Source organism: Phyllostomus discolor, chromosome 10 (assembly GCF_004126475.2).
Source record: "Phyllostomus discolor isolate MPI-MPIP mPhyDis1 chromosome 10, mPhyDis1.pri.v3, whole genome shotgun sequence".
In the NCBI taxonomy this organism is placed as follows: domain Eukaryota; kingdom Metazoa; phylum Chordata; class Mammalia; order Chiroptera; family Phyllostomidae; genus Phyllostomus; species Phyllostomus discolor.
The window spans coordinates 17,116,352-17,141,130 of record NC_040912.2 but is presented as its reverse complement, the minus strand read 5'-3'; the positions used below and the strand labels follow the sequence as shown (position 1 = coordinate 17,141,130).

Here is a 24,779-nt window from a genome sequence, read left to right as displayed (position 1 = left end):
CATCCAAGCAGAAGAGTGTTTGGATGCCTATAGGCAGGCTGAATATTTTAAATACTCAACCAGATTTCAAGCTTCAAATATGCCATGTAATTGTATGTCTGGTCCTCAAAGTAGCGCTCATGAAAGTGACACTTTGAGGAGCCACATCCAGCATCAGTCCAGACTGATCTGCTGACCCCATGGCTTCCTACAAGAGGCAGCACTTCCTGCAGTGACATTACAACACGGTAACTCCCTGGAAATCAGCGTACCTTGTAGGTAACTCTGGTGTCGGGGGCACCACCGGGCAGCTGGGCAAGTCGGTTATTTCAATAGCCCTCAATCTCTAATGTAAATATAACAATCATACAATAAATATTGCACACACATATACACAAAAATAAATCACACTAGTATTAAAAAATAGAGCATGAAACAGCCACTCTCCAAATAGATAATGATAATATATTTTGAACAGCCCATTGCTTTACATGACCAGTCTTATTTTTCTACTATTAACTCTTTTTTTTTGAAGGACACACATGAATCTAAAATTGCTTTCTAAAAACAGTTTAAGAGCCTTCACTCTCCTTATTTGAATGCATAGATTGTATACATAAATAGAAACATAAAACTACAGAAGAAACACTTTTTCTTTAAAATAAGATTATATAGAAATATGCAACAGTAAGTCTTGCTCTTCTTTCTTCAGTTCTGTAGTTATGTAGTTTTATTTCCATGATATCAAGTAAAATATGATGTAACCACTATCTTACTGAGTTTATGTCACAGATGCTTTATCTTTTCCTTAATAGACCCAGTGGCAGGAACTAAATTTAAAAATATGTGCAAATATGGTAGAAACACAGACAACTCACTATATCATTTGTCCTTTTCTGCAGTAAATGTAACTTCCTGTCTGAATGGGTTTCATGAAACAATTATGCAAAGAACATTGTTTAAAATACCAGCAAAGCTACCCAAATATGCATGAACTGTAGATGAAAATTAAATGAAGCTTTATGTGAATTGCAATTTCTGCACTGATAGGCCAGGCTTTTTGTCGCCTTACTAAAAGGCCCTTTTATGCTTGAAAATCTAATTTACATAATCAAATGCATCTACTTACAAGCACAGGGGTGGGCTAGAAAGGCGAATTCATCCAATTTCTAAAACTGGCGTCACTGAGTGGAGAATGTATTTAGTGTTTTTCCTCAGTATAATACATAAACATCCATATTTACAAAGCATTTAATATTTTATGAAATCCTATTTTAGATACTGTGTTTTTGTATAGAGAGTCTCCAAAATTATGTTGAAAATAGGTGTGTCCAGAATTGCAGAGAAAAAAAATAAATGCCCATCCTTGGTCCAATAGGACCAAAATTTCATAAAATGTAATTTCTCACATTCCCGCCTAAAGCTCCAAGTTGACTCATCTAGATTTGACTGCGGTCTTCATCCCCTGCCAGCAGGGAGAGGACAAGGTACAAGACTCACTTTCTCGGCCATCTCGTGAGAGTGGTGCAGCGAATGCTCCCTTTCTGAGAACATCCTCCTCTGTTCATAGCTGGCTAGACGACACGTGAGCCATGAAGAGAGGGTGCAGCCCCCAATCCCAATGCAGGCAAGAGACATGGAGGCGAGATGCAGAGGATAGAGGGAAGAGGTCTTCTTTGTCACTGCCCGGAGGAACTGGACGTTCAGGATGCCCCCAATGAGTCCACAGATGCAGCAGGCGGAGAAGAGAATCATCTGGTAGGAAAAATAAAAGGCGTGTTACTGTTGAGAAAGCAAAGCTGACTCAGTACAGCGCAATCTCCCCTCCACCCTCCCCAACTCTTCCTTTCATTCAGGTTCCAAGCAACTGTTACTACATAGCCATAAAGAGTCTTGGGAGAAAAGGTGTAGAAAGAATGAAGGCCATGTCTAAAGAGCGATGGGAGAATTGTAGAGGCTAATCACAATCCTCCAAGAAAAAAATGTAGCTGAAGGTTTCTCTTTATGTAACTTTTAAACATTACGTCTCACACGTCTAAAGCGATGGGGCCTTCATCCTTTTCATCGCTATAGATATTCTCACACGGGAAAGTGTTATTTGAAGAGGAGTCACACAAACAAGCTGCACTACCCTTCCCTCCTCGCCCTTTTCAGACAACGGGTCTCCCCCTGGAAACTCTTTCAGGCTCAAAGATCACTTCCTAGGGTCCGTGTGTGGTATTCATTTCGCCAATATTTAAAGGTCTATGATCTTTCCTATGGCACTCAATAAAATAAACCGCATTTTCCCTTCTTTCCAAACTCTCATAAAAGGACGTGGAAGGCAGTGGGGAGTCCACACTCAAGCACACAGAAGTTGTCCTCCAGCCAGCATCAGAGTTGATGGGGAGTATGTTCCGCCCCCCAAAACCCATGATAGTGCCATAAAACATCTGAAAACACTTACGTTTGCATTCACAGTAATAAAATAAAATTAAATAAAAAATTTGGGGGAATTAACTCTAGCTATAACAACACAGCTGTTTTGCTGCTGTGTAAAATTAACTTCGCAGTCAAGCAAAGCCAGTAATCTTTATGCTTGGTTCCATATTTAAACAGTTAAATTTCCCACAAACTCAAGTTATATCTTTTTCAGCTTATTGAAGGATTCATGTGTATGTTTGGGAATCTATAAATTGGAAAAGTGGAGACTGTTATCCACAGAAGTCATTAAGGGTTGCATATTCATGTATTTAAAGAGTGTCAAAGCATCTTCTCTCTCTCTTTCTTTCTTTCTTTCTTTCTTTCTTTCTTTCTTTCTTCATAATATCTAATAATCTTCATGGTTTTCTTTGAAAACAAAAAAGCCAGGATTTATTTGTCAGTCTTCTTTTTATCCTAAATGAGTAACATTCAACATATGAAAGTTGGCTAGTCACCAATTCCATTTTTTGAGCTCTGATATTTCAAATACTTCAATGCACAACACAAACAAGTGGGAAACTTACGACAAGTCCAGATTTTTTTTTGGCGCACAATATCCCACATACGCCACAAAGAAGAAACTGAAAGGGAAAAGAACAACAGTTACTTCACATCCAAAGATAAGAGGACACCTAGTTTTTAGCTTGTAGTTCACTCATGGCATTTGCTCCAGGGAAGCCAGAAACGTTTACATTCCCATCCAAAGCTGAAAAAGAAAATACTCCATTCCAGAAGAGGAAGGGGAAAAAATGCAAATGCTAATGAAAGTTTGTTATTTGCAAGGTTGACATAGATAACTGTGGGATCTAAGCAAAATTTGAATCAGTTTTACCACCAGGCAAAATTATGAAGTTAATGAATTTAGAGTTCTGTTCCTCCAATTTCCATTCACTGTCGGCTTGTCCCTTCCTACTTTCTCAGGGGAAACACTGGTGTGATACAATCATTCATACTACACAATTAGAAGCCAATGGGCTAGACTGCAGCTAGGGAATCTAGAACAAATGAAAAGATAAGGCATCAGAAATGAACATCAGAGATGTTTTTCTATAGAGACATTCTTTACACCTCTCAAACTATGTCAGGTAAAATGGCTATCCCTCATTCTACCAGAAATACTGTCCTTGTGGATATGTTAGAATAATACAAGGGGATGAAACTACAAGAGTCTCCCCATCTGCTGGGGACACGTTCTGAGACCCCCAGAAAATGCCTGAAACTACAGATAGTATTAAACTCTATATATACAATATATTTTTTCCTATACATACATACCTATGACAAAGATTCATTTATAGATTAGGCACAGTAATTTTCAAATAATAATAAAAGAACAATAACAATATACTGTAAGAAAAGTTATAGGACTGTAGTCTCTCTCTCAAAGTATTTTATTGTACTGTGCTTACTCACCTTTTCACTTAAAGCAGTGATTTTCAACTAGTGTGCTGCAGGAATGTTTAAAGCATGCAAAACCTGACTATGTAGTCAGGGGCACTGACCTCTTTTCCCTTAGATTGTCAAATCAAAAAATGACAACATCCAACACAATAGCCAGCTGGTGGGAATGAATCAAAATTACACCATTTTTTTTTGATATATTGGCAAAAAGTACATTTTTGGGTGTGCCAGAGAATTTTCATATTTAGTTGATATGTGCCATGAGATGAAAAAGGTTGAAATCCATGACTTAAAAGAAGGACTTTATGACTCCTTTCTAACCTATCCAAATTGCCAGCATCACTATTCTTAAGCTTTGGGGTCTTTGCTCAGTAAAATAAGGGTGACTTGAACACAAGCATTGTGATAGTACAACAGCTAATCTGATTTTATCACACTACTCAGAATGGTGTGCAGTTTAAAACGTATACATATTTTATTTCTAGAATTTTCCATTTCCTATTTTGAGACCATGGTTTTCCATAGGTAACTGAAACAGCAAAAAGCAAAGTCGTGGGCAGGGGTGAATACTGTATTGATGGCAACTACTTCCTTGTAAGTGAGCACATGGCTGACCTAATTGCTTTGCAAAATTAGCTGCATCAAATCATCTTTCAATGAGACACTATTAAGACATTTCGGCTGTCAAAAAGGTAAATGGTTTAATTTGTATAGAAACATTTAGGGCCATTTGAATGTACATTTATACATACTTCTGGATGAGAGGAAACCATATAAATAAAAAAAATCATTCATTAATAAATAGTAAGCTCACTAAGGGCCTTCAGATTAGCAAAAATAAGTTTGAATGAGGTTAAACTTATTTCCATTTGATTTTCTTCTTTTTAAATTTGCTACCTCAAGTCAGAACTATTTCACATGTTGATAGATTTTTAAAACTACAAATCAAAAGACTTGAAGGATTATCTAAAATAAATTGTATGCTGTGAGAAGCAGCAGTAAAATTGGATAGATAATATTAGGTAAGAGAATTTTCCCTTTGCAAAGGAGTTTTTTGTATAAGGAAACTCAGTGATTACAAAGCAAGCAATGATGCAGCAAGGCAACTCAGGGAACACAGGGATATATAAGAATTTGGTATATAGTATAGGTGATCTTTCAAATTAATGGGGAAAAGATTAGGATGATTTATTTAATAAACAGAATTAGGGCAATTTTTTTAATCTGCCCCAACATCATATACCAAAATGTCTAGGAAACTGTTTGAATATTTAAATATATAAAAATATAGGACTTCTAGTCAAGATGGAGGTGTAGGCAGATACGCTTCATCTCTTTGCACAACCAAAAGAATGACGACAACAAATTTAAATAAAAAATAACGAGAACTGGCAGAAAATCAAACTGTATGGATGTCCAACAACCAAGGAGTTAAAGAAGAAACATTCATCCACACCAGTAGGAGGGGTGGAGACAGGCAGCCGGGGTGGAGAGGACTCTTGGAAGGTGGTGGCTGGAGGACTGGGACAGACAAGGAGGTGGCTTGTGGACCATGTGAGGTGGTGGCTGGTGGACTGGGCAGTCTCACGTTTATTTGCAGTTAAACTGGGAGGAACAACTAGGGAGTGGGGCAGACCATGCAACCCAGTGTTCCAGTGCTGGGAAATGAAGCCTCAAATTTCTGACTGAAAACACCTGTGGGGATTGAGGCAGCAGGAAAACTCCCAGCCTCACAGGAGAGTTTGTTAGAGAGACCTACAGGGTCCTAGAATGTACACAAACCCACCCACCTGGGAATCAGCCCCAGAAGGGCCCCATTTCCTTGGGGGTAGTTGAGAAAGTGACTGAAAGCCCACTGAGAGCCCAGCAAGCCACACTGTTCCCTCGCTGACCCCTCCCCCACATACAGTGCAAGAGCACAGTGCTGTTGCCCCTGCCTCAAACACCTAAGGCTCCACCCCTGACTATATAAAAGGTGCTCTGAGACAAAAAAAAGTATGGCTCAAATGAAAGAACAGATCAAAGCTCCAACTAAGTGATGAAGAGATAGCCAACCTATCAGGTGCACAGTTCAAAACACTGGTAATCAGGATGCTCACAGAAATGGTTGAGTATGGTCACAAAATAGAGGGAAAAGTGAAGACTATGAAAAGTGAAATAAAGAGAAATGTACAGGGAACCAACAGTGAAGGGAAAAAAAATGGGACTCAAATCAATGGTTTGGAGCAGAAGAAAGAAAGAAACATTCAACCAGAACAGAATGAAGAAACAAGAATTCCAAAAAATGAGGAGAGACTTGGGAACCTCCAGGACAACTTTAAATGTTCCAACATCAAATCACAGGAGTGCCAGAAGGAGAACAGTAGCAAGAAATTGAAAACTTATTTGAAAAAACAATGAAGGAGAACTTCCTCAATCTGGCAAAGGAAATAGACCTCCAAGAAGTCCAGGAAGCTCAGAGAGTCCCCCAAAAGTTGGACTCAAAGAAGTACACACCAAGGCACATCATAATTATATTTCCCAAGATTAAAGAGAAGAAGAGAATCTTAAAAGCAGCAAAAAGAAAGGAGAAACTTACCTACCAAAGAATTCCCATAAGACTATCAGCTGATTTCTCAAAAGAAACCTTGCAGGCCAAAAGGGGCTGGAAAGAAGTATTCCAAGTCATGAAAGACAAGGACCTACATTCAGGATTACTCTACTCAGCAAACCTATCATTTAGAGTGGAAGGGCCAGATATAGTGCTTCCCAGATAAGATCAAGTTAAAGGAATTCATCATCACCAAGCTCTTATTATATGAAATATTAAAGAAACTTATCTAGGAAAAAAAAGATGATCAAAAATACAAACAGTAAAATGACAACAAACTTACAACTATCAACAACTGAACCTAAAAAAAACAAGAATGAACTAAGCAAACAACTAGAACAAGAACAGATTCACAGAAATAAAGATCACATGGAGGGTTATCAGCAGGGACGGGGAGGGGAGAGAATGGGAGAAAAGCTACAGGGAATAAAAAGCATAAATGGTAGGTACAGTTAGACAGGGGGAGGTCAAGAATAGTAAGGGAACTGGAGAAGCCAAAGAACTTATACATATGACCCATGGACATGAACTAAGGTGAGGGAATAATTGTGGAAGGGTGGGTACAGGGTGGAGGGGAATAAAGAGGAGAAAAAATGATACAACTGTAATAGCATAATCAATAAAATATATTAAAAAATAAATGTATAAAAATATGAATGTAGAAAGATAATAAAGTTAAATATTTATATGATTTAGAAGAGTAGGGAAAGATTTTCTAAACATACTAGCAAAGTCACACAAAAAGGAAAATACTTGTAAACATGAATACATACAATTGTAATTTTGAAAGTCAAAAATATAACTCTCAAAGGCAAAAAAATAAATTGGGATTATATTCAGAAAGCATAGGGCAATAGGTTAACAAAGTCATTTTAATATCATAAAGCCATGAGAAGATAGAACTCAAATACTTGCATCATTTTCAGAAGCCTTAAAAGCTATTTCCAAGTGATCCCTTCTCACTGTCCTCTGTGTCCACGGTGTAGATGATCACGTCCCATACGGAGTGTTTCTTACTGATCCCATCTCATGTCTCTTGGGGCTGGGCTCAAGCCATTCCAGACTGGACCAGTTCTGTACCTCTTGGCGTTTCCAAGCTTCAGACCAAAGCATCAGCGTGTTCTTCCCCTTGCTCCCCCAACTAAACTAGTATTCACCCTGAAAGTCCATTCACCTGGAACTCATTCTTGAAATAATTTGAAAGCAGTTCTTTGGATCCCTTTTGAAATCTATAACCATTGCCATTACTTATTCACAGCCAAGCCTGAGGGGACCTCAGGAGGGGTAAGCAGAGTTCTCCACGCAGCCACTTTGTTGGAGCATCTAGGTGGCAATAAAATCGCTTCTATCTATTGTTCCACTAGGAACAGGAAGTTCAGGACTTGGGAGGAGAAATGCAGAGTAGGAGGGACATCAAATAATATTTTTTCACTCTCAGTCAGCCCTGGAGTGTAAGCACTTACCCATAGTTACTTTTGTTAGGCGACCCAAAATCCACATTCCTTAGAGGGAACTTGTAACCTGAGGAAAATTAGACCCATATAATCAGAAGTATCTAAAATCATGGAATTTCTGAGGAGGTTTTAATGGATCTTGGCTGAAGTTCAGCCATCATAGTTTATTGAAAAGTGAAAACAAGTGCAAAAAGCAGCAAAGGATATTTTATTTCATTGGCTGTCTTTACCCAAGTCACAGCACTGCAAGGGATCTTAGCAGATCAGTAACCGAGCCCTTACAGTGACCGGGGGAACCAGAGGTCCAGACAGGGTTAGCGGCTTCTTCAAGGTTCCACATCAAGGCCACAAATCAGAAAATAATGTAAGGTTTTATTACGTGTCTAAGTTAATTCTAGTAAGTGAATAGAAATGCTTTTCACAAGCTTTTCAGTGCTAGTGTGGTGTATTATACTAGCAAATCCAACCAGAGGAGTTCAGTGAGTTCTCCAGGAGTTCCCGGTCATCTGTAATTGCTCTCCTTTGCCTCTGCCATTATTAATTTTTGTTATAGGAAAAATAATTATGGGATTACTCAATGGTATTGCAGTCTAAAATTAAGTGTACCTTATTATATAGGGAATTTGTTATAATATTTCAAGACACTTTTTTGTTGCTGAACATAGTTTTATTCACGATGCCAAGCACTCACCACATTATGGAAATTACAAAACATGTGAAAAACAATTTAGTTAGAGGAAGTAAAGCTGATGGCTGAAGATTATACACACACACACACACACACACACACACACACAATTTAACAGGAGAAAATGTAATTTTATTCCTGAAAAGATGGGCTGTTTAAACACATAGAATGGTATTTGTTTATGTTCATGAAACTATGTAAACTAAGTGATCTAAAGACGGGGAATTAAGTGCAACAATGTAATAAAACTAGTTAGTCCTCCAAGTAGAATTCATTTCATTCCAACTTAGATTAAATTTGATAGATAACTAAGGTTGTGAACTCACTGTAGGATGAAATGGAGCTCTTGTGGGGATAGCATCCTACATTTTGAGTGGATTTTCTAAATAAAAGGTCTATGGAGATTGCAGAAAGTCCAAAAATGTTCTTTCCACCTTAATAGTAAGCAAAACCAGATAACAACTACTTTTCCAGACTGACAGCTTTTCTGCAGCCAATCAGAGAGCAAAGGTTCCAAGGCCGCAACTCAAAGAGGAAGGTGCTCCTCCAAAAAGTCTGGAAACACAAACTGTCACCAGTTGCAGAGATGGGAGGAGGGGGTGCTGGTTGTCATACACATGTGGGGGGGGGGGGTGTGATGCAAAGCCCAGCTCTGCCCTTGGGTCTTCTTTCTTACAAATCAATTGCCCTAAGCCCTTTGCAGAGGGGTAGCAAAACCTGTCATTTCCAGGGCACTTGCAAATACACATCACTACATAAAATGGAGAAAAAATAGAAGAAAAAATTCTTTAAGCAAGGGAAGGGGCAAAAATTCATCTCTGGCCTAACATCCTATGCGTATTCTAAAGGAGAGTCAATAACCACAGAGGGGAGGCAGGCACCTTGTACACAAAACCAACCACAGATGCCAGGCCAAGTTTGGCTGTCTCAGGGAATGGGGTACAGGGCACTGAGAAAGTCTTGCCCCTGAGGCCAGATCCCAGGGCCTTCCCAAACCAAGACTGGAGCAGAACAACAAAAAATCTTCATCTCCACCCCCACCTGTCCAGCACCATGAGCCTAACAGGTGTGAGTAACAAGCAACAGCAGTCTACACTGAGGGAGATGCCAGAGAGTGGCAGGAGCCCTCCACTGCGGGGAGGTGGGTGGGAACAAGGAAAAGCTGAGTTTGAGGCACTGCTGCTGAGTAATGTTAAGGCAACTGCACACAATCACCGTTGATGGAATTGATCGACTGCGGTACTCCGAGGACAGTCATCGTAACAGGAAAGTCTGCTCCTCACTAGAATGACTCCACCTTCATACTAATAGCCTAAAGCAGAGACTAAGATAAAATACTACCAGGTTCTGATAAAAAGGACTTTGGATTTTGAGCTATACACCAGCCCAATCCTCACACAAGAGATTACAAGAAAGACACGCTCATTTGGTCAAAAGCACTGTGGAAGGCTGGATTATGGCTCTCCAAAGATTATGTCCCAGTCTCCAGAATCCACGACTGTTGCCTTCTGTGGCAACATAAATAAATAAATTATAGATGTAATTAAATTATAATCTTCACATGAAATTATTGTGGATTATCCAGGTTGTCTTTATATGAAAGCACCAGGGTCCTTTAAGAGGAATACAAGAAGGTCAAGAGAAAAAGAAAGCTGCATGAAGGTACCAAGAGACAGAGAGAGGAAGAGACTTGAAAACGCCACACTGCTGGCTTAGAAGATGGATAAGAAGGGCACAAGGCCACAGACGTAGGCGGCCTTAGAAAAGTGGGGAGGACAAAGATCCTCCAGGAGGAATGTAGCCCTGAAGACCCACATTGGACCTGTGGCCTCCAGAACTGAGAGAAAAAAAATTTCTGTTGTTTTAAGCCACAAAGATTGTGATACTTTGTTCCAGTGGCAATAGGAAAGTAACACAGGCTCCAAAACCTTATTTCTCTAAAGGAGTTACTAGAAGCTGTTCTTCCAAAACACAAATAGGGGGAGACATGACATAGGAAAGGAAGGCAGAGTAAAAACACAAAATAAAACAAAACGGTAAACCTTTTAAATTGAAAAATATTGACTGGAAAAGTTAATATCTGTTTAGAGTTAACATCCCAGGTGATTTCAGCACGAGGGATGGTGGGCTGGGAGCAAAGAAGGCGCAAGTAAACTGTCCCAAGATTCTTGTCTCATGAACAGTATAAAAGAAGACTTAACCTATTCTGGATGTCAATGGAAAAGTAGAACTTTAAATGTGTTCATTTAAAGTAGAACTTCTCATTTGTTCATTTGCCCATCAGTAGAGGAGTCGGTAAAAAAAAGCTGTGGTACATTTACACAAGGGAATACTACTCAGCCAAAAAAGAGGAGGAATTCTTACTTTTTGTAACAGCATGGGTGGACCTGGAGAATATTATGCTAAATGAAATAAGCCAGTCAGAGAATGACAAGTACCACGTGATTTCACTCATATGTGGAATCTAACGAGTAAAATGAACTAACGAAGCAGAGACAGACTCATGGACCCAGAGAAGAGCTGTCAGAAGGGAGGGGGTTGAGGGCTGGATGAGAAAGGTGAAGGTATTAAAACTCATGGACACAAAGAAAAATATGGTGATTAGCAGAGGGCAGGAGGGTGGGGAAGGTGGAGAAGGATGAAGGGGGGATAAATGGTGATGAATGGAGACTTCAGTTGGGGTGGTAAATGCAAAATATTGTCTACAGATGATGTATTGTGGAATTGTATACCTGGAACCTATATAATTTTATTAAACAATGTCACCCCAATAAATTCAATAAAAAATATAGGTGACCAAAAAAAAGAAAAAAGAAAAACCATAAAATGACACTAAAGTTTGAACCAACAGATGTCAGGAAAGTTAAAAAAATGAAAAGAAATAAATGAAGCTATAAAGTAAATTGGTATCATTACAATAATGCAAATGATCCAACTAAATGTGAATTCATTCAATTTTCTTAATAGGAAAAATAAAAAAGGGACAGGTTCACTGCTATGTAAGAAAGAAAAGGGACTTGTCAGAACCTCCCCCCAAATAAATTAAAACCTCTTTTTTTCCTTATTGGTTTTCTCCTTCTCTCTCTGCCTGTTTCTTGCAATCTCACTGTCTTCTCTCTCTCTCTCTCTCTCTCTACCGCTCTCTCTCTCAGCACTGACCTACATGCTAGTTAATTAGTTCTTCATTAATATTTCTTTCTGCCCAAGAAACTTTATTTTGGGAAAGGACCAAGAGTAAAACAAGCTATTGTAGATTTTCCGAGTTTAAACTGTGTAATGGAAAGTTTTGGAACCACAGTGGTAATGCAAGCAGGTAAAAGCAGTGGTGGTATCAACTGACCGGGAGAACAGTCAGGTGCTGGGTAGTTGGCATTGTCATAGACTGAGGGATGATCTTGTTTTAAGACAGCTTATTGAAATTTTTCCCACATTACATCTATCCACCTCAAATTAAATACTTTTGGAAATTCACTATTACAGAGATGCACTCATTAATAAATAGAAATGGCACTTTTTTTTCTCATGATGATGAGCTGAATCACAAATTGAACTTAATACTTTGATACCTTTTAATATGTATACAATTTCATCAAACTCAGTCAATTTCTTTAAAAGGTATAGAAAAATTACCAGGAAAACACACTGAGAGTGAATGTTGACACACTGATCTGGAAGGAATCTATCTCTGGTTCAATAGCGCATTTTCCATGTGCGGATTAATTTCGACGATTTGCTTCGCTACCACCAGTTGTTGAATAATTTTACTCTACTTCAATCACCAGTGAAGAATGACAACTGGACTCTTTAAGAGATACTTTGTAGTGCACAAAATGCCAGTGTGCTGAGCAGTTCCTATTTTTGCTGATACTGAGCTGATGAGATGGTGATTTTCCTACATGATACCCTGGCTAGACTCATGAGGCCATCCCCTCTGCCACGGGCTTCCTTCCATTTGGGACCCCGTGTCTCCAGTGATGCCAGTATAAATTATCTGTGCAGAACAAGGAAAGTTCATCGAGTTGGAAAGCCTGCCTGATGACAGTGATTCTTGCTTATATTAGCTTTTAAAATTCCTGATACCTTGGCCAATTAAACACTGGAATCTCCAAGCTGGGGCTAGGCATCACTATGTTTAAATCTGTCCACTATTTTAAAATCTTCAGTGTGTTCCTGATGTCCAAAGTGGCATGCAGGGGGTTCCCCAGTGCTTTCTCAGAAGGCCTGCTTGCTCAGGCTCCCCACTGAGGCACCCAGGTTCCCCTTAATCACTTGGTTAGAGATGAACAAGCATGAAGCTACAGGAAGTGCTCTTCAAGGGGGAAATAAAGTCCTTGTTTATGACATAAGGTCAAAGTGTTATAACTGTTTGGTCTCTAATGGATCTTAGAAATAGACATTATTTCATAATCTTTTAACTTATTCCACCCAGTGCCTTTCTTTCATCATTGCTCACAGATTTTTACATATATATGTGTGTGTCTGACACAAACAATGCCCCTTTTTATTACAAAATATTTCATTACAAAATCATAAGCATGTAATTCTGTAACACAACAATATCACACTCAAGCACATCATATGACATTTTAGGTGAAATTTTCAAATTGCTGTCCATCTTCTGTGAGACATTTGTGTACCCTACCAACCACACTCAAGTAGGCATTTCTTCTGCCAGACCCTGTATCATGTAAGCCAGTATATGTGTGAATGAGATAGAATAAAGTGCTGTATATTTCATACTAACTTGCTTTATTTTATTTGCATGTATGTACCATATACTGGCAATGAGCTACCTTTATTTCAGAGGAGAGAAGACACAAAGGTAGTTACAACTGGCTTAACAACTAGAGAATTAATTTCACATTCTGCCCTATAAAGTGACCCAAACACCTTGTCCTACTACATGAACGTAATATAGACACAGTTCCCCATTAACCTATAAGGATACTTGTATAGCACATTACTTACATCTTGTTTCAAGTATGGGGCTGTTATAAGGCTCCAATAGAAAAACATGTAAGAAACAAATAGTTGTGATTACCTGGGTTGGGGAAGTGCTGGAAGGTATCAGGCAGTGATTGCCCGTGAAGATTCATCCTCACTGGTGAATCACTCCCAGCCTTGTGCATAGGCAGGCAAGATAGTGGCCCGAGTGCTGAGATGAAAGAAACACTAGCAGAACTCCTGGACTCTGGAATACAGGCTGCCATCTTCCTGAGCACATTCTGAAAACGTATAGGTCAGTGAATGGCTCAAAGTTCCATGCTCCTTGTGGGTATGAAAAAAAAGTACTAGTAAAAACTCTCCAATCTATGTTTTTAGAATGTGTGTTTGGAAAGCAGGATGGCAGGCCATATTTGAGAGTCGAGGGGGTCTGATTAGTGTTTCTCCAAATCACTGTATAAGACCATTATCTCGTTTGCCTTTGCACAAGGCTGGGTTTTTGTGTTTAATCGAATTGAACTTGGAACCTGCCATGATCAGAACTTTTAGGCATAGATTTGTAAGTGCCATGGAGTGGTTGACAAGGACTGAGCTCAGCCCTTCTGAAATAAATGGAGCCTGTCCTGGAGAATTGAGATTGAAGGCTGGATGTGGTTTATTCTCAGTTAACTATAACAAAAACTAAACCCCTACATATTAAAGTAGATGTAGCCTCATCTTCAATGACCAACAGATTTCATCTTTGTTTAGAAAAGATTCTGTGGTTCTATACATTCATGGTAGTAGCCAAAGTAAAGCTTTTATTGTGAAGAGCATTTTGAGTCTCTCTACCTTGTAGGAAAAAATGGATAGCAAAAGGAAAGTTTGCTCCATGATGAGCAAGTCAATGAAGAAAAGAAATTGTGGGGCAGAGACACAGTTTTTAACCTTATATTATATAAGAAAAGGAATTGAATGTATTATTTATTTGTGATTACTGGTACAGTCATGGTAAAAAATCATCGATTTTTATATCCAACTTTGCCATAGTTTGCCATTGCTATCCAACTCAGACAAAGCTGTGCTGTTGAAATCAAGTTTCTGGATGATATAATGAAATTTCAGACTGAATGAATGAATTGGTAGGTGGACAGATGAATGTAACTACAATAAGCATGGGCAGAGGCAGAAATTAATCAAATTTAGCCAATTTCAAGACACATAACTGAGTGCAATTAGTCTTTTCATGGAATAAAATCCAATTAACTTCTTTTTTGTTTTTCTGAAATACTCAATGGTTCATCAGATTAGGTTAATTCTCTTCTCAATGGTGGCATTTCAAAATAATTTGAATGATATTGACCTTTTCAACATCACAATCATAGCTTTGTGGGTTTCAAAATTTCCTTCTGAAACCTCAGATGCTCTTTATACGTCAGCATTAGACCTTTCTACACCAAGATCACTGAAAAAGGTGTTAGCGTGGCACTGATGATAATCGCCACATTCTTTTTAAAGGTGAGAAGGTACTTCCCAAACTAGAAAAAGTTGTGACCTTTTAAAATATTTTATCAAACATTTTTATTGAGATCTCATTGATACATAACATTATGTTAGCCTGGGTTCTCAATTACGTGAGACAGAAAATGATTTGGGAAAGTAACCTATGAGTATATTTCCCAGCTGTTGATTCATTTTCCCTGAGAACACCAGGCTTGGCTTCAGAATAGACATAAAATAACCTTTTCCACTTTGGTGAAATGAGAAGTTGGACAGGGTCTCAGCACTCTCCTCTGAATGCTGTTACCTATAGTCAGCCTGTCTGTTCTGTAGTAAACTGTCCTTGGTTATTATAGCTCAGTTTCCCCTTTGATCACCCTTTCACTTTGATGCACACACTACCCCAATCCCATTCAGAAAGTTGATCCTGGAAGAAATCCAGATACTTTTCCTTCAGTCAGGGTAAAGATCAAATGTAAAACTATCCAAGAATATCACAAAAAAGTGCTTTAGGACACTAAAATATCAGAATACAATTTTTAAAATTGTTTTGTAACTTTTGTAAGCCATCAGGTACTATACCTGGCAAATGCAACCCGTCTGCACAGAGATGCTAAAGAAAGGAGGGGAGTACCTCCTTTCCTGGTTATAAGCCATGGCCTGTCCTGGAAGGGCCATAATCAAAGGTAGGTGTTTTCTATCATTATGTGGTCCTTCATACTATGGCAGGCAGAGCAGGATCCCTACAAATAACTCCATCAAAGCTTATGTCACAATTATAACATTTCTGGCTTTATGTCCTGAAAATCTTTGTATGATCATAAAATAAATCAATCTTTCCTCAACTGAGGACATATGTTTCATATACCAATTCCATCTGAATACGCATGGACCACCCAGTTTCAAGTAACAAGGTTTCTCTCAACACTCTTGGCTTCATGCAGCGTATAAAGGTTGCTCATCTACATCCTATTTTCTGTTTCTCTAAGGACAGTCTTTGAGAATAGAAGTTTGGGTATCTTGATGCTTGGACCCATTTTAGCCCCAATGACCCAAGTTATAAAGCATTGACAAGAATTTTTCAAAGGATTTTGTTCATAAACCATTTTATCAGGATGGCATGGGGACACTTCTTTTTTTTCTATTTTTTTAAATTTTAATCATTGTTCAAGTACAGTTTTCTCCCTTTTACTCCCATTCCAGCCCACCCACCCAACCTTCCCCACTTTCCTCCCATTACCACCCCCCCTAGCTTTTCTCCATAGAGACACTTCTTATAAGTGTAGTCCTGGGCTCCTATTGAATCAAATGTTGATGGAGTGGGATCCAAACATCTGAATCTTGGATAAATCCCAAGGTAACTGTCACGCTCCTTATAGTTTGAGAAACTTAGATGTAGCATCACAGGACTGATTTAATTTTCTGTCTAATAGTTTGGCTGAATGAGTTGGCCCTACCATAAGCTGGCCAGAGGTGGGAACCACCGTGGGAGTAGTAGCCCGTAAGGGAGCAGCAAAGGACATCTGAAACCAGACCCTGAACACTAGGCTTACATGATGAACCAAGCTTCTTCTCTTTCCTGAAGGGTTTAAACTCTCATATTTCTCCATCCCCAGGTATTCAGCTGGTTAACAGAAGCATTCTAGGAGATGTACTGTATTTTGCCACATATAATGTGCTCCTGTGTATAATGTGCACCCAAACATTAAGGAAACACATTTTTGGCCCAAACATTAAGAAAAAAAATCTTTCATTTTAATTTTTTAATTCCATTTCTTATTTATTTATATTTAGAAACAAACCAGTCATCATATTCAGGGTATTATTTTGCATACAGATATCATTATTGCTTTCTGGAGTTATACTTTTAACACATAAGCATAAATAAAAGAATTAAAAACATTTATATAGATATAGAATTACTACTACCCATGTATAATGTACATCCTTATTTTTCCCTCAAAAATTTGGGCAAATGAAGTGCTCATTATACGTGGCAAAATACGGTAAGAGTGTTTTGTTCATACTTATCTCCATCAGCCACAGGAAGGGAGGAAGTTGATGTTAATTTCTCTGGATGCTCTTGTGGACATTTTATGTTTCTGCATGGCCAGTTTTAATGGCTTATCTTTGACAGGTTCATTTTTCCCATCAAAGAACTAGCAGTATATTTGGGTTTTAAGATCCTTTAAGCTTATTTTTTTTCCTCTGTTTTCCATGATGGTGGATCCTGTTTGGGGATCAGAACACCAAGATTTAAGCAAAGATGGGGGCCATCAGGATTCCGCACAGAACCTCCCAGGATCGAGAGAATTGTTTCTCTAAGTGGGGTTAACAAAAATGGTGATGACAAAAGGGGAAAAGGGCCAGAGGCCATTTTTCTGTTCATCTGCTTCTTCTAATTTCTTGCCCCAAATTTTCTCTCTATTCCTTTCTCTATCTGCCTCTGTCTTGTAAGAAAGAGTGCCTACACCAGTTGATTTAGAGAATCTTGCAAAAGAAACAGAGAAAATTTTTGCTTTCAGCTTTCACTCTGTGAGTCAGCATTTGTAGTTTATATTATGCAGCCAGGCTTTCACTATTTGAAATAGTTCTTATAATAAAAAGTTTGGATCAGGTAGAAAATTACAGTTTTCTTTTTGAGTATATTTATGGCAAAACCTGCCAGTAAACATAAAAGGACTGTGAAAACCAAGAGGTTGGAAAGAGTCAACCAGAATAAGGTGTTTCCAAACTCCATGGGTAACCAATGAGTTGCAGAGAGTTATTTATAACACACCTGAAATTTCCTAAGGGAAAAGTGTCCCTTTTCTCCACAAAGCTATTTAGTTAAGTTCAAACTGGTTTTAAACAAGGGCAAACATGCATTGCATCTTTCACTACCTGGTTCAGTTAGATTGTCAGCAAGCCCTAAAATCTTGACAAGGTACATAGATAGACGAAAGTCAATTCTCAAAAAGGGCCATTGGAAACATTATGAAGTTGAAACCGATTATAAATTTCTGATTGCCTTAAAATGATCTTACAAGACATGAATCAGGCTGTTCAAATGAGCAGATTCTGGGAAAAGAATCTGGAGAGTGAGGTATTTGAGGACTAAATGTTGGAAGGTATTATTGCAATTAAAGTACAATAATGGTGCAGAAGATTTATAAACTTAAGGTAACAAAGGATCCGGGGAAGATGCTGAGTTTCTGAATTGCTTCAGAATAGCTCTGAATGGTGGTTTCTGAGACTCATTGATTTGTGTTATTAATGTGATGACTTTCAGCTTCCTCTGGATAAAGAGGACGATCATGAAACAATTGGAACCCTTCTTCCAGGCTTCTACCCATTCATTTCCTCATTACTCAGCACCTTTATTATGCCAGTGTAACTGAATAGACACGTACATGACTTTTTAGTATTATAAGATAGTATTACAGTGAATAAAAAATAACCTACACACTCAAAAGAGCCAGACAATAGGTTCTGGCTCTTAAAGGAGCAAAAAGATTAAGTCTGACAGATTTTCCATTTCCTGTTAAGGTGTGCCTGAAAACCCCACAAAGATTGCAGGAGAAATACAATATTGTGGTTAAAAAAAGAATTTTGGAGCATAAAAGCATTCCAGATGCAGTCTTTGAAGAAAATATTAAATGCTGCATTCTCCGTCAATATGCTTCAGCACAAAGATTATTTGCCCTCCTGGAAGAAAGGTTACAGATGCCTTAGCAAAAGGGCCTTCACCTTCACCATCCAGCTCCTTTTTTCATTTCCATTCAGTGGCCTCAAACAGAAATGCTTTCTCAAGTATTGTTGCGATCAATTCTCAATTTTCCACAGTTAACTTTTTCAAAAGTTTGTAACACTTATTGCTTGGGTTCTTCCTCTCAGTATTTCTGGGAAGGCTGGGGGACAAAAAACCCACACTCTTTAATATTTCCATTTTGTGGATATAGGAATTAAGATGTTAAAGTATCACACAGCATGTGGGTAGCTTACATTCAATGAGAACGGAAGATTGGGGTTCTCACATTATTGCTTGGTGTGCACTCCAGCCTGTTTCACCACAGCTCTAAGTGTACCCGAAACATCTTGCCAAGAGCATTTTTCTAATAGAGAAGTCATCAAACGTTCCCAATGAAAAAGCTTTGAGAGAAGTAGCCAGAGGAGAGGTGGGAGGGGGATAGAGGGAAAAGAAAGGGAAAGGTCATCAAGGAACATATATAAAGGACTTATGGACAAAGCCAATAGAGGGGTGAGGAGTGAATGTGGGAGGTGGGGTGGGTAGGGTGGGGGAGTGTATTGGGGGAGAAATGGGGACAACTGTAACTGAACAAGAATAAGCAAACAAACAAACAAACAAACAAACAAAATTTCCAAGGGAAAAAAGAAACCTTTGTGGAGGGAAGAACAGCTATACGCATACAGTCATCACCATAGTTTTAACCCTGCCCTTGAAATTCCTTCCTCATTTTCCTCCCAGTCACTATCATATTCAGCCTCAGCTTCCTGACTGTATCTCTAGCCCCCTTTTGCATAAAACCTAACGTTAAATAAACCCCTTTCTACTTATCCCCTCAACACAGCTGAAATAAGCTGGTATTATAAAAACAACTGGATAAGAAAACAAAGGGGTGTGACAGCAACATTAACAAAGAACTTGTCAGAGGCATGGCCATGGTCCCCTTGCGGGTGCACAGCTCATCTAAAGTGCAGGCTGTGCTCCACACGACTCCGTCTGAAGGACCCGATGCTGCTGATTCCAAGAGGAGGTCAAACCTTAGGAGACAAAGGGCCAGAGGCCAATTTGATGTTCGTCTGCTTCCAATTGAAATCATCCTTTGGAGTGTTCTGTGAGTTGATTTTTTTAATTGAATTTATTGTGGTGACATTGGTGAATAGGGTCATATAGGTTTCAAGCACACATTTCTATAATACATGATCTGTATATTGCATTGTGTGCCTACCACTCAAAGTGCAACCATCTTCTGTCACCAGGTACTTGGCCCCCGTTATCCACAAGACAGGTAATAACAAATGTTGGAGTGCTGGGGGAGGAAAATGAACCCTCATACACTGCTGGTGGGAATGTAAACTGGTGCAGTTTCCACTATGGAAAACAGTCTGGCAGTTCCTCAAAAATCTACAAATCGAGTTACCATATGACTCAGCAATCCCTCTTCTGGATATCTACCTGAAAAACTGTGAGTCGATTTATTAAAAATGGTGACCTCTTTTTCATTCTGATTTCTATGCTGAGTTTTTCAAAAATTAAATACCCAAAGGATCTTTATCTTTACTTATTAAAAGTGCTAAGATCATAAAAACACCTGTCCATGAGATTCAATTGCTGAGAGATAAGAGATACAGACTATACAGAACATGTGCATTTTGTGCTATAGGATGTACAAATTTTGTGAAGCTAATGGTAGCAAAAGTTTGGTTCTTTGCCCTATATGGGACATGGGGGTAGTCTAGAATACTGACTATTATTTTTGGATTTAAATTCTAGACTAAGAAAAATGCATATGAGTTACATGGAGGGAGATTTTCAACCATTATGAGGAAAGTTTCTCTAATGAACAGACCTGTGTGCAAAATAGCTTGGGTTACTCATAACAATAGTGAGGTCCCTTTGGATATGTTTGGGGAATGACCAAGTGACCATCTTTTGGGGTGTAGAGGACAAATTGCTATAATTCTGACAAGGAGTTAAAGTAGGATCCTGTGAAATGTACTCACATTCTGGTTGAGGGTAATTTACTGCGTAGCAAGATGATCAATTTTCAAAGAAGTGGAGTTCAGTGACAGACGTGTGGCACTATGCAGTCTACCTCTGATGAAACACAAGGCATTTTAATCTTAGGCTTCTCAGTGTCCTGGGCTATTTATTGTTGTGACCATAAATTAGTCAAGACAACTTACTGAAAATAAATGTATGGACATACTGCTTAATTGAAGCTACTGAATATAGGGAATGCCAGATATCAGTTTACCATAATTACAGAAACAGCCTTGCTATTTTTACCTTTCTTTTTATTTAAGGTTAATAATAGATGACACTTTATGGTCTCCCATACATAAAATTATAATTGGCATCCATATATGGATTTTATATTGTAGGCAACTTTCCAAGGAATTAATTAATTAATACTCTTTAGAGCACAGGGTAAGTTAGGGGAGCAAAAAGTGGACTTGGTTGCCTGACCCAGAACCTGAGCAGAAAGAAACCACTGCCAGGTCTAGATTTAGAAGTTAGAGAGTTTCTTCATTCCTGTCTTCTCTCCTTAGTTTTCTCTTTGGAGCTCGAGAAATCATGGAACATCCCTCTCATGCTGGCAAAGTTTGCTGTGGTGGTGATTTTACCTTCTTAGCTTGTACCTCTCTAGGGTTAGTTAGGTTGGATTATGTTAATAATTATTGCAGTGACAAGATAATACATAGGCTTAGGGAGTGAAAATGCAGTGTAATAGGCATAGTAATAAAAAGAATGGGCTAACATTTATTGAGAACTTGCTAGAGACCAGGCTCTGGATTAAACATTGGACATGCATCATCTAACTTAATCCTCATATTCCACAGAGAAAACTGAGACAATCTTTTCTCATAACACAGCTGGTGATGGCTGACCTGGTGTTCAAACATTGGCCTTTCTAACTCTAGAGGCTGAACTACACTGGGTTTTCTGACCATTATTTTACACCCCAAATTCCCTCCGAATTCATTGCCCTTATGTTTCCTTTTGCTTTCTGTATTAGAGGAAGCTCCTGAGGCAAAGATCAAAATAAGCCTTAAGGTTAATCTTTTGACAGAAGGATATTTTGGTACTGTGGTAATAGAGATCAAAGAGAGCTGTCCATCTGATGATGATCAGAGCTTGCATGGTTGTGACGCAATGGGAAGAAATGGAATAAATGAGGGCCCACCATGTAATTAGGAAATGTGTTAAGGGATCTTTTCCCCTTAAAGGCTATAGATTCTGGTCTCTAAAGTAGTATTTTCCTACCACTTGGTGGCAGTAGCTACCAATTAATTTACAGGTTTGTTTTCCAATTTACCACAAAAAATCTGGTATCTAGCTGGGAGTGATTTCTCCCTTCAATTAATCAACCTCTTTAAAATATATATATATTTTATTGAATACGCTGTTACAACTGTCCTGATCTCCCCCTCTTTGCTCCCTTCGACCCAGCATCGCTCACTCCCTCAAGCAATCCCACCATTATTGCTCATGTCCATGGGTCATGCATATAAGTTCTTTGGCTACTACATTTCCTATACTGTACTTCTATTCTGTAACTACCTATTTGTACTTCTTAACCCCCTCACCTCTTCACCCATTCCCCCACAACCCCCTCCCATCTGGCAACCATCAGAATGTTCTTCGTATCCACGATTGTGTCCTTGTTCTTGTTTGCTTAGTTTATTTTTTGGATTCAATTGTTGATAGACATGTTTTTTTTCCATTTCATTGTTCACAGTTTTGATCTTCTTTTTCTTAAACAAGTCCCTTTAATGTTTCATATAATAATAGTTTGGTGATAAAACCCCTTTACTTTTTTCCTATCTGGGAAGCACTTTATCTGCCCTTCCATTCTAAATGATAGCTTTGCTGGGTAGAGCAATCTTGGCCGTGGGTCTCTGCTTTTCATAACTTTGAATATTTGTTGCCAATCCCTCCTAGCCCGCAAAGTTTCATTTGAAAAATTAGCTGACAATCTTATGGGAACTCCCCTGTAAGTAACTAATCTCTTTTCTCCTGCTGCTTTTAAGCTTCTCTCTGAATCTTTAACCTTTGGCATTTTAATTATGATGTGTCTTGGAGTGAGCCTCTTTGCATCCATCTTGTTTGGGACTCTCTGTGCTTCCTGGAAATAGACTTGCATGTCTATATCCTTCACCAAATTAGGGAAGTTTTCTTTCACTACTTTTTCAAATAGATTTCCAATTTCTTGCTCTTTCTCTTCTCATTCTGGTACCCCTATGAATGTGAATGTTGAACCTCTTGAAGTTGTCCCAGAAGCTGCTTATACTATCCTCAGTTTTTTTGGATTATTTTTTCTTCTTGTTGTTTTGACTGGTTGTTTTTTGCTTCCTTATGTTCCAAATCATTGATTTGATTCTCAATTGTATCCACTCTACTGTTGGTTCCCTGTAAGTTGTCCTTTATTTCAATTAGTGTATCCTTCGTTTCTGGCTGGATTTCTTTATGCTGTTGAGGTCCTCACTAACTTCCTTGGGTATCCTTATGACCAGCGTTTTGAACTCTGCATCTGATAGATTGCTTATCTCCATTTGGGTTAGCTCTTTTTCTAGAGTTTTGATCTGTTCTTTCATTTGGGCCATGTTTCTTTGTCTCCTCATTTTGGTAGCCTCCCTGTGTTTTTTCCTGTGTTTTAGGTAGAGCTGCTTTGACTCTATGTCTTGATAGTGTTGTCTACTGTAGTAGGTGTCCTATAGGGTCCAGTGGCACAGCCTCCCTTATTGCCCAAGCTGGGTACTTGAGGTGTACCCTTTGTGTGGGCTAAGTATACCCTCCTCTTGTAGTCAAGCCTTGATTGCTGTTGGCAGATCAATGGCAGGGATTTACTCAGGTCAGCCAGTTGCAAGGACTGGCTATGACCACTTATTACAAATCTCCACCCTCCATGGAAGATTGGCTGTGCAGGGGCAGGGTGTCAGTGCTCTGATGTGGTCTATATCTGTCTGCTGGGTACTCTGGACCTGGGGTTTCCAGGGTGGTGTAGGCCAAGGTCAACCCCCACCTATGTTTTCCCTGGGGCACCTTGCCTAAGCTAGAAATCAATCTGAAATGGTTGTGCTGGGCTTGGAGATTCCCAGGCAAAGCCAAATCTAAGCTCGCTGCTGCTAGTGCCAGGCCTGGAGCTCACTAAATCCAGCTGTTGCTTGTTTGGTAGGACTTAGGAAGTTGTGAGGCATGAGCCAAGACTAGCCATTCACATGGTGAAGGAGTTTGGGTGGGCCCATAAGTTGGGTGGGGCAGAGTCTCCAGAGATCTCCAAGGCAGGTCAAACAGTGTTAGCCTAGATGCAATCTCAGATGTGGCACCAGCTTGCCGACTCTGTGGGTGGAGTATTTAGCAAAGGAACAATGGCCTGTGCTCTCCTTGATATTAGACACTTCAGTTTCTCTCAGTATGTCATTGGTGCCTTTCAAGCTGCTACCCAAGTTCTAGAGCTCAGAGAGAGTGCGTCTGAGTAGGTGAGTCTGTGCATGGGTTCTTTAAGAGGAGAGGCTTGGGGCTTCAGAAGTTTGCTCTACCAATGCAATCCCTGCTTATTTTTGCAGCAAGAAGTTGTGTGGACTTATCTTCCTGGCACTGGAACCCTGGGCTGGTGGGCCTGGAGTGGGGCTGGAACTCCTTGCCTCTGAAATATCCCTCATGAATTTTTATCCATGACACATGGGTGTGGGATCCTCTTGCTCCATGTCTGTGCCCCTCCCACCAGTCTGGATGGATGTGGTTTCTTTAATTCCATAGTTGTCAGACTTCCATTCAACTCTATTTCTGATGGTCCTGAGCACTGATTATTCTATATTTTAGTTGTATTTTTGATGTGATTGTGCAAGAGGAGAGCCATGTCTGCCTACACTGCCATTTTGCCTGGAAGTCCCAACCTTTTAATGTAATACATATACTTCCACCAGTTCCTCTCCCAAGTATATTTATGATGATGCCCTCCGGTTTCTCCTAAGTTAAAGTCCTTTGCTTTCCCTTTAGAATAAAGACCATACATGATTACAGTAGAAAAGTTTCTGCCATTCACCGCTTTAG

At 39.2% G+C, this 24,779-nt stretch overlaps 1 protein-coding gene across 6 annotated transcripts in view; it reads right to left on the bottom strand.

The window, feature by feature from the left end:
* TMEM196 (transmembrane protein 196) overlaps positions 1 to 24,779 on the bottom strand; it is a 53,451-nt gene that overhangs the window by 5,276 nt on the left and 23,396 nt on the right. For 3 of the 6 annotated variants that reach the window (XM_036010537.1, XM_036010536.1, XM_028526087.2), the window contains exons 2-4: positions 2,967 to 3,023; positions 1,480 to 1,734; positions 252 to 325 (exon numbers count right to left, since the gene is read on the bottom strand). In XM_036010537.1, coding sequence (XP_035866430.1) covers positions 252 to 325; positions 1,480 to 1,734; positions 2,967 to 3,023 — 386 coding nt within the window. Of the gene's footprint in view, positions 1 to 251; positions 326 to 1,479; positions 1,735 to 2,966; positions 3,024 to 7,348; positions 7,443 to 24,779 lie in introns of those variants that run through there. The other 3 variants (XM_028526089.2, XM_028526090.2, XM_036010538.1) reach the window with 2 other exon arrangements.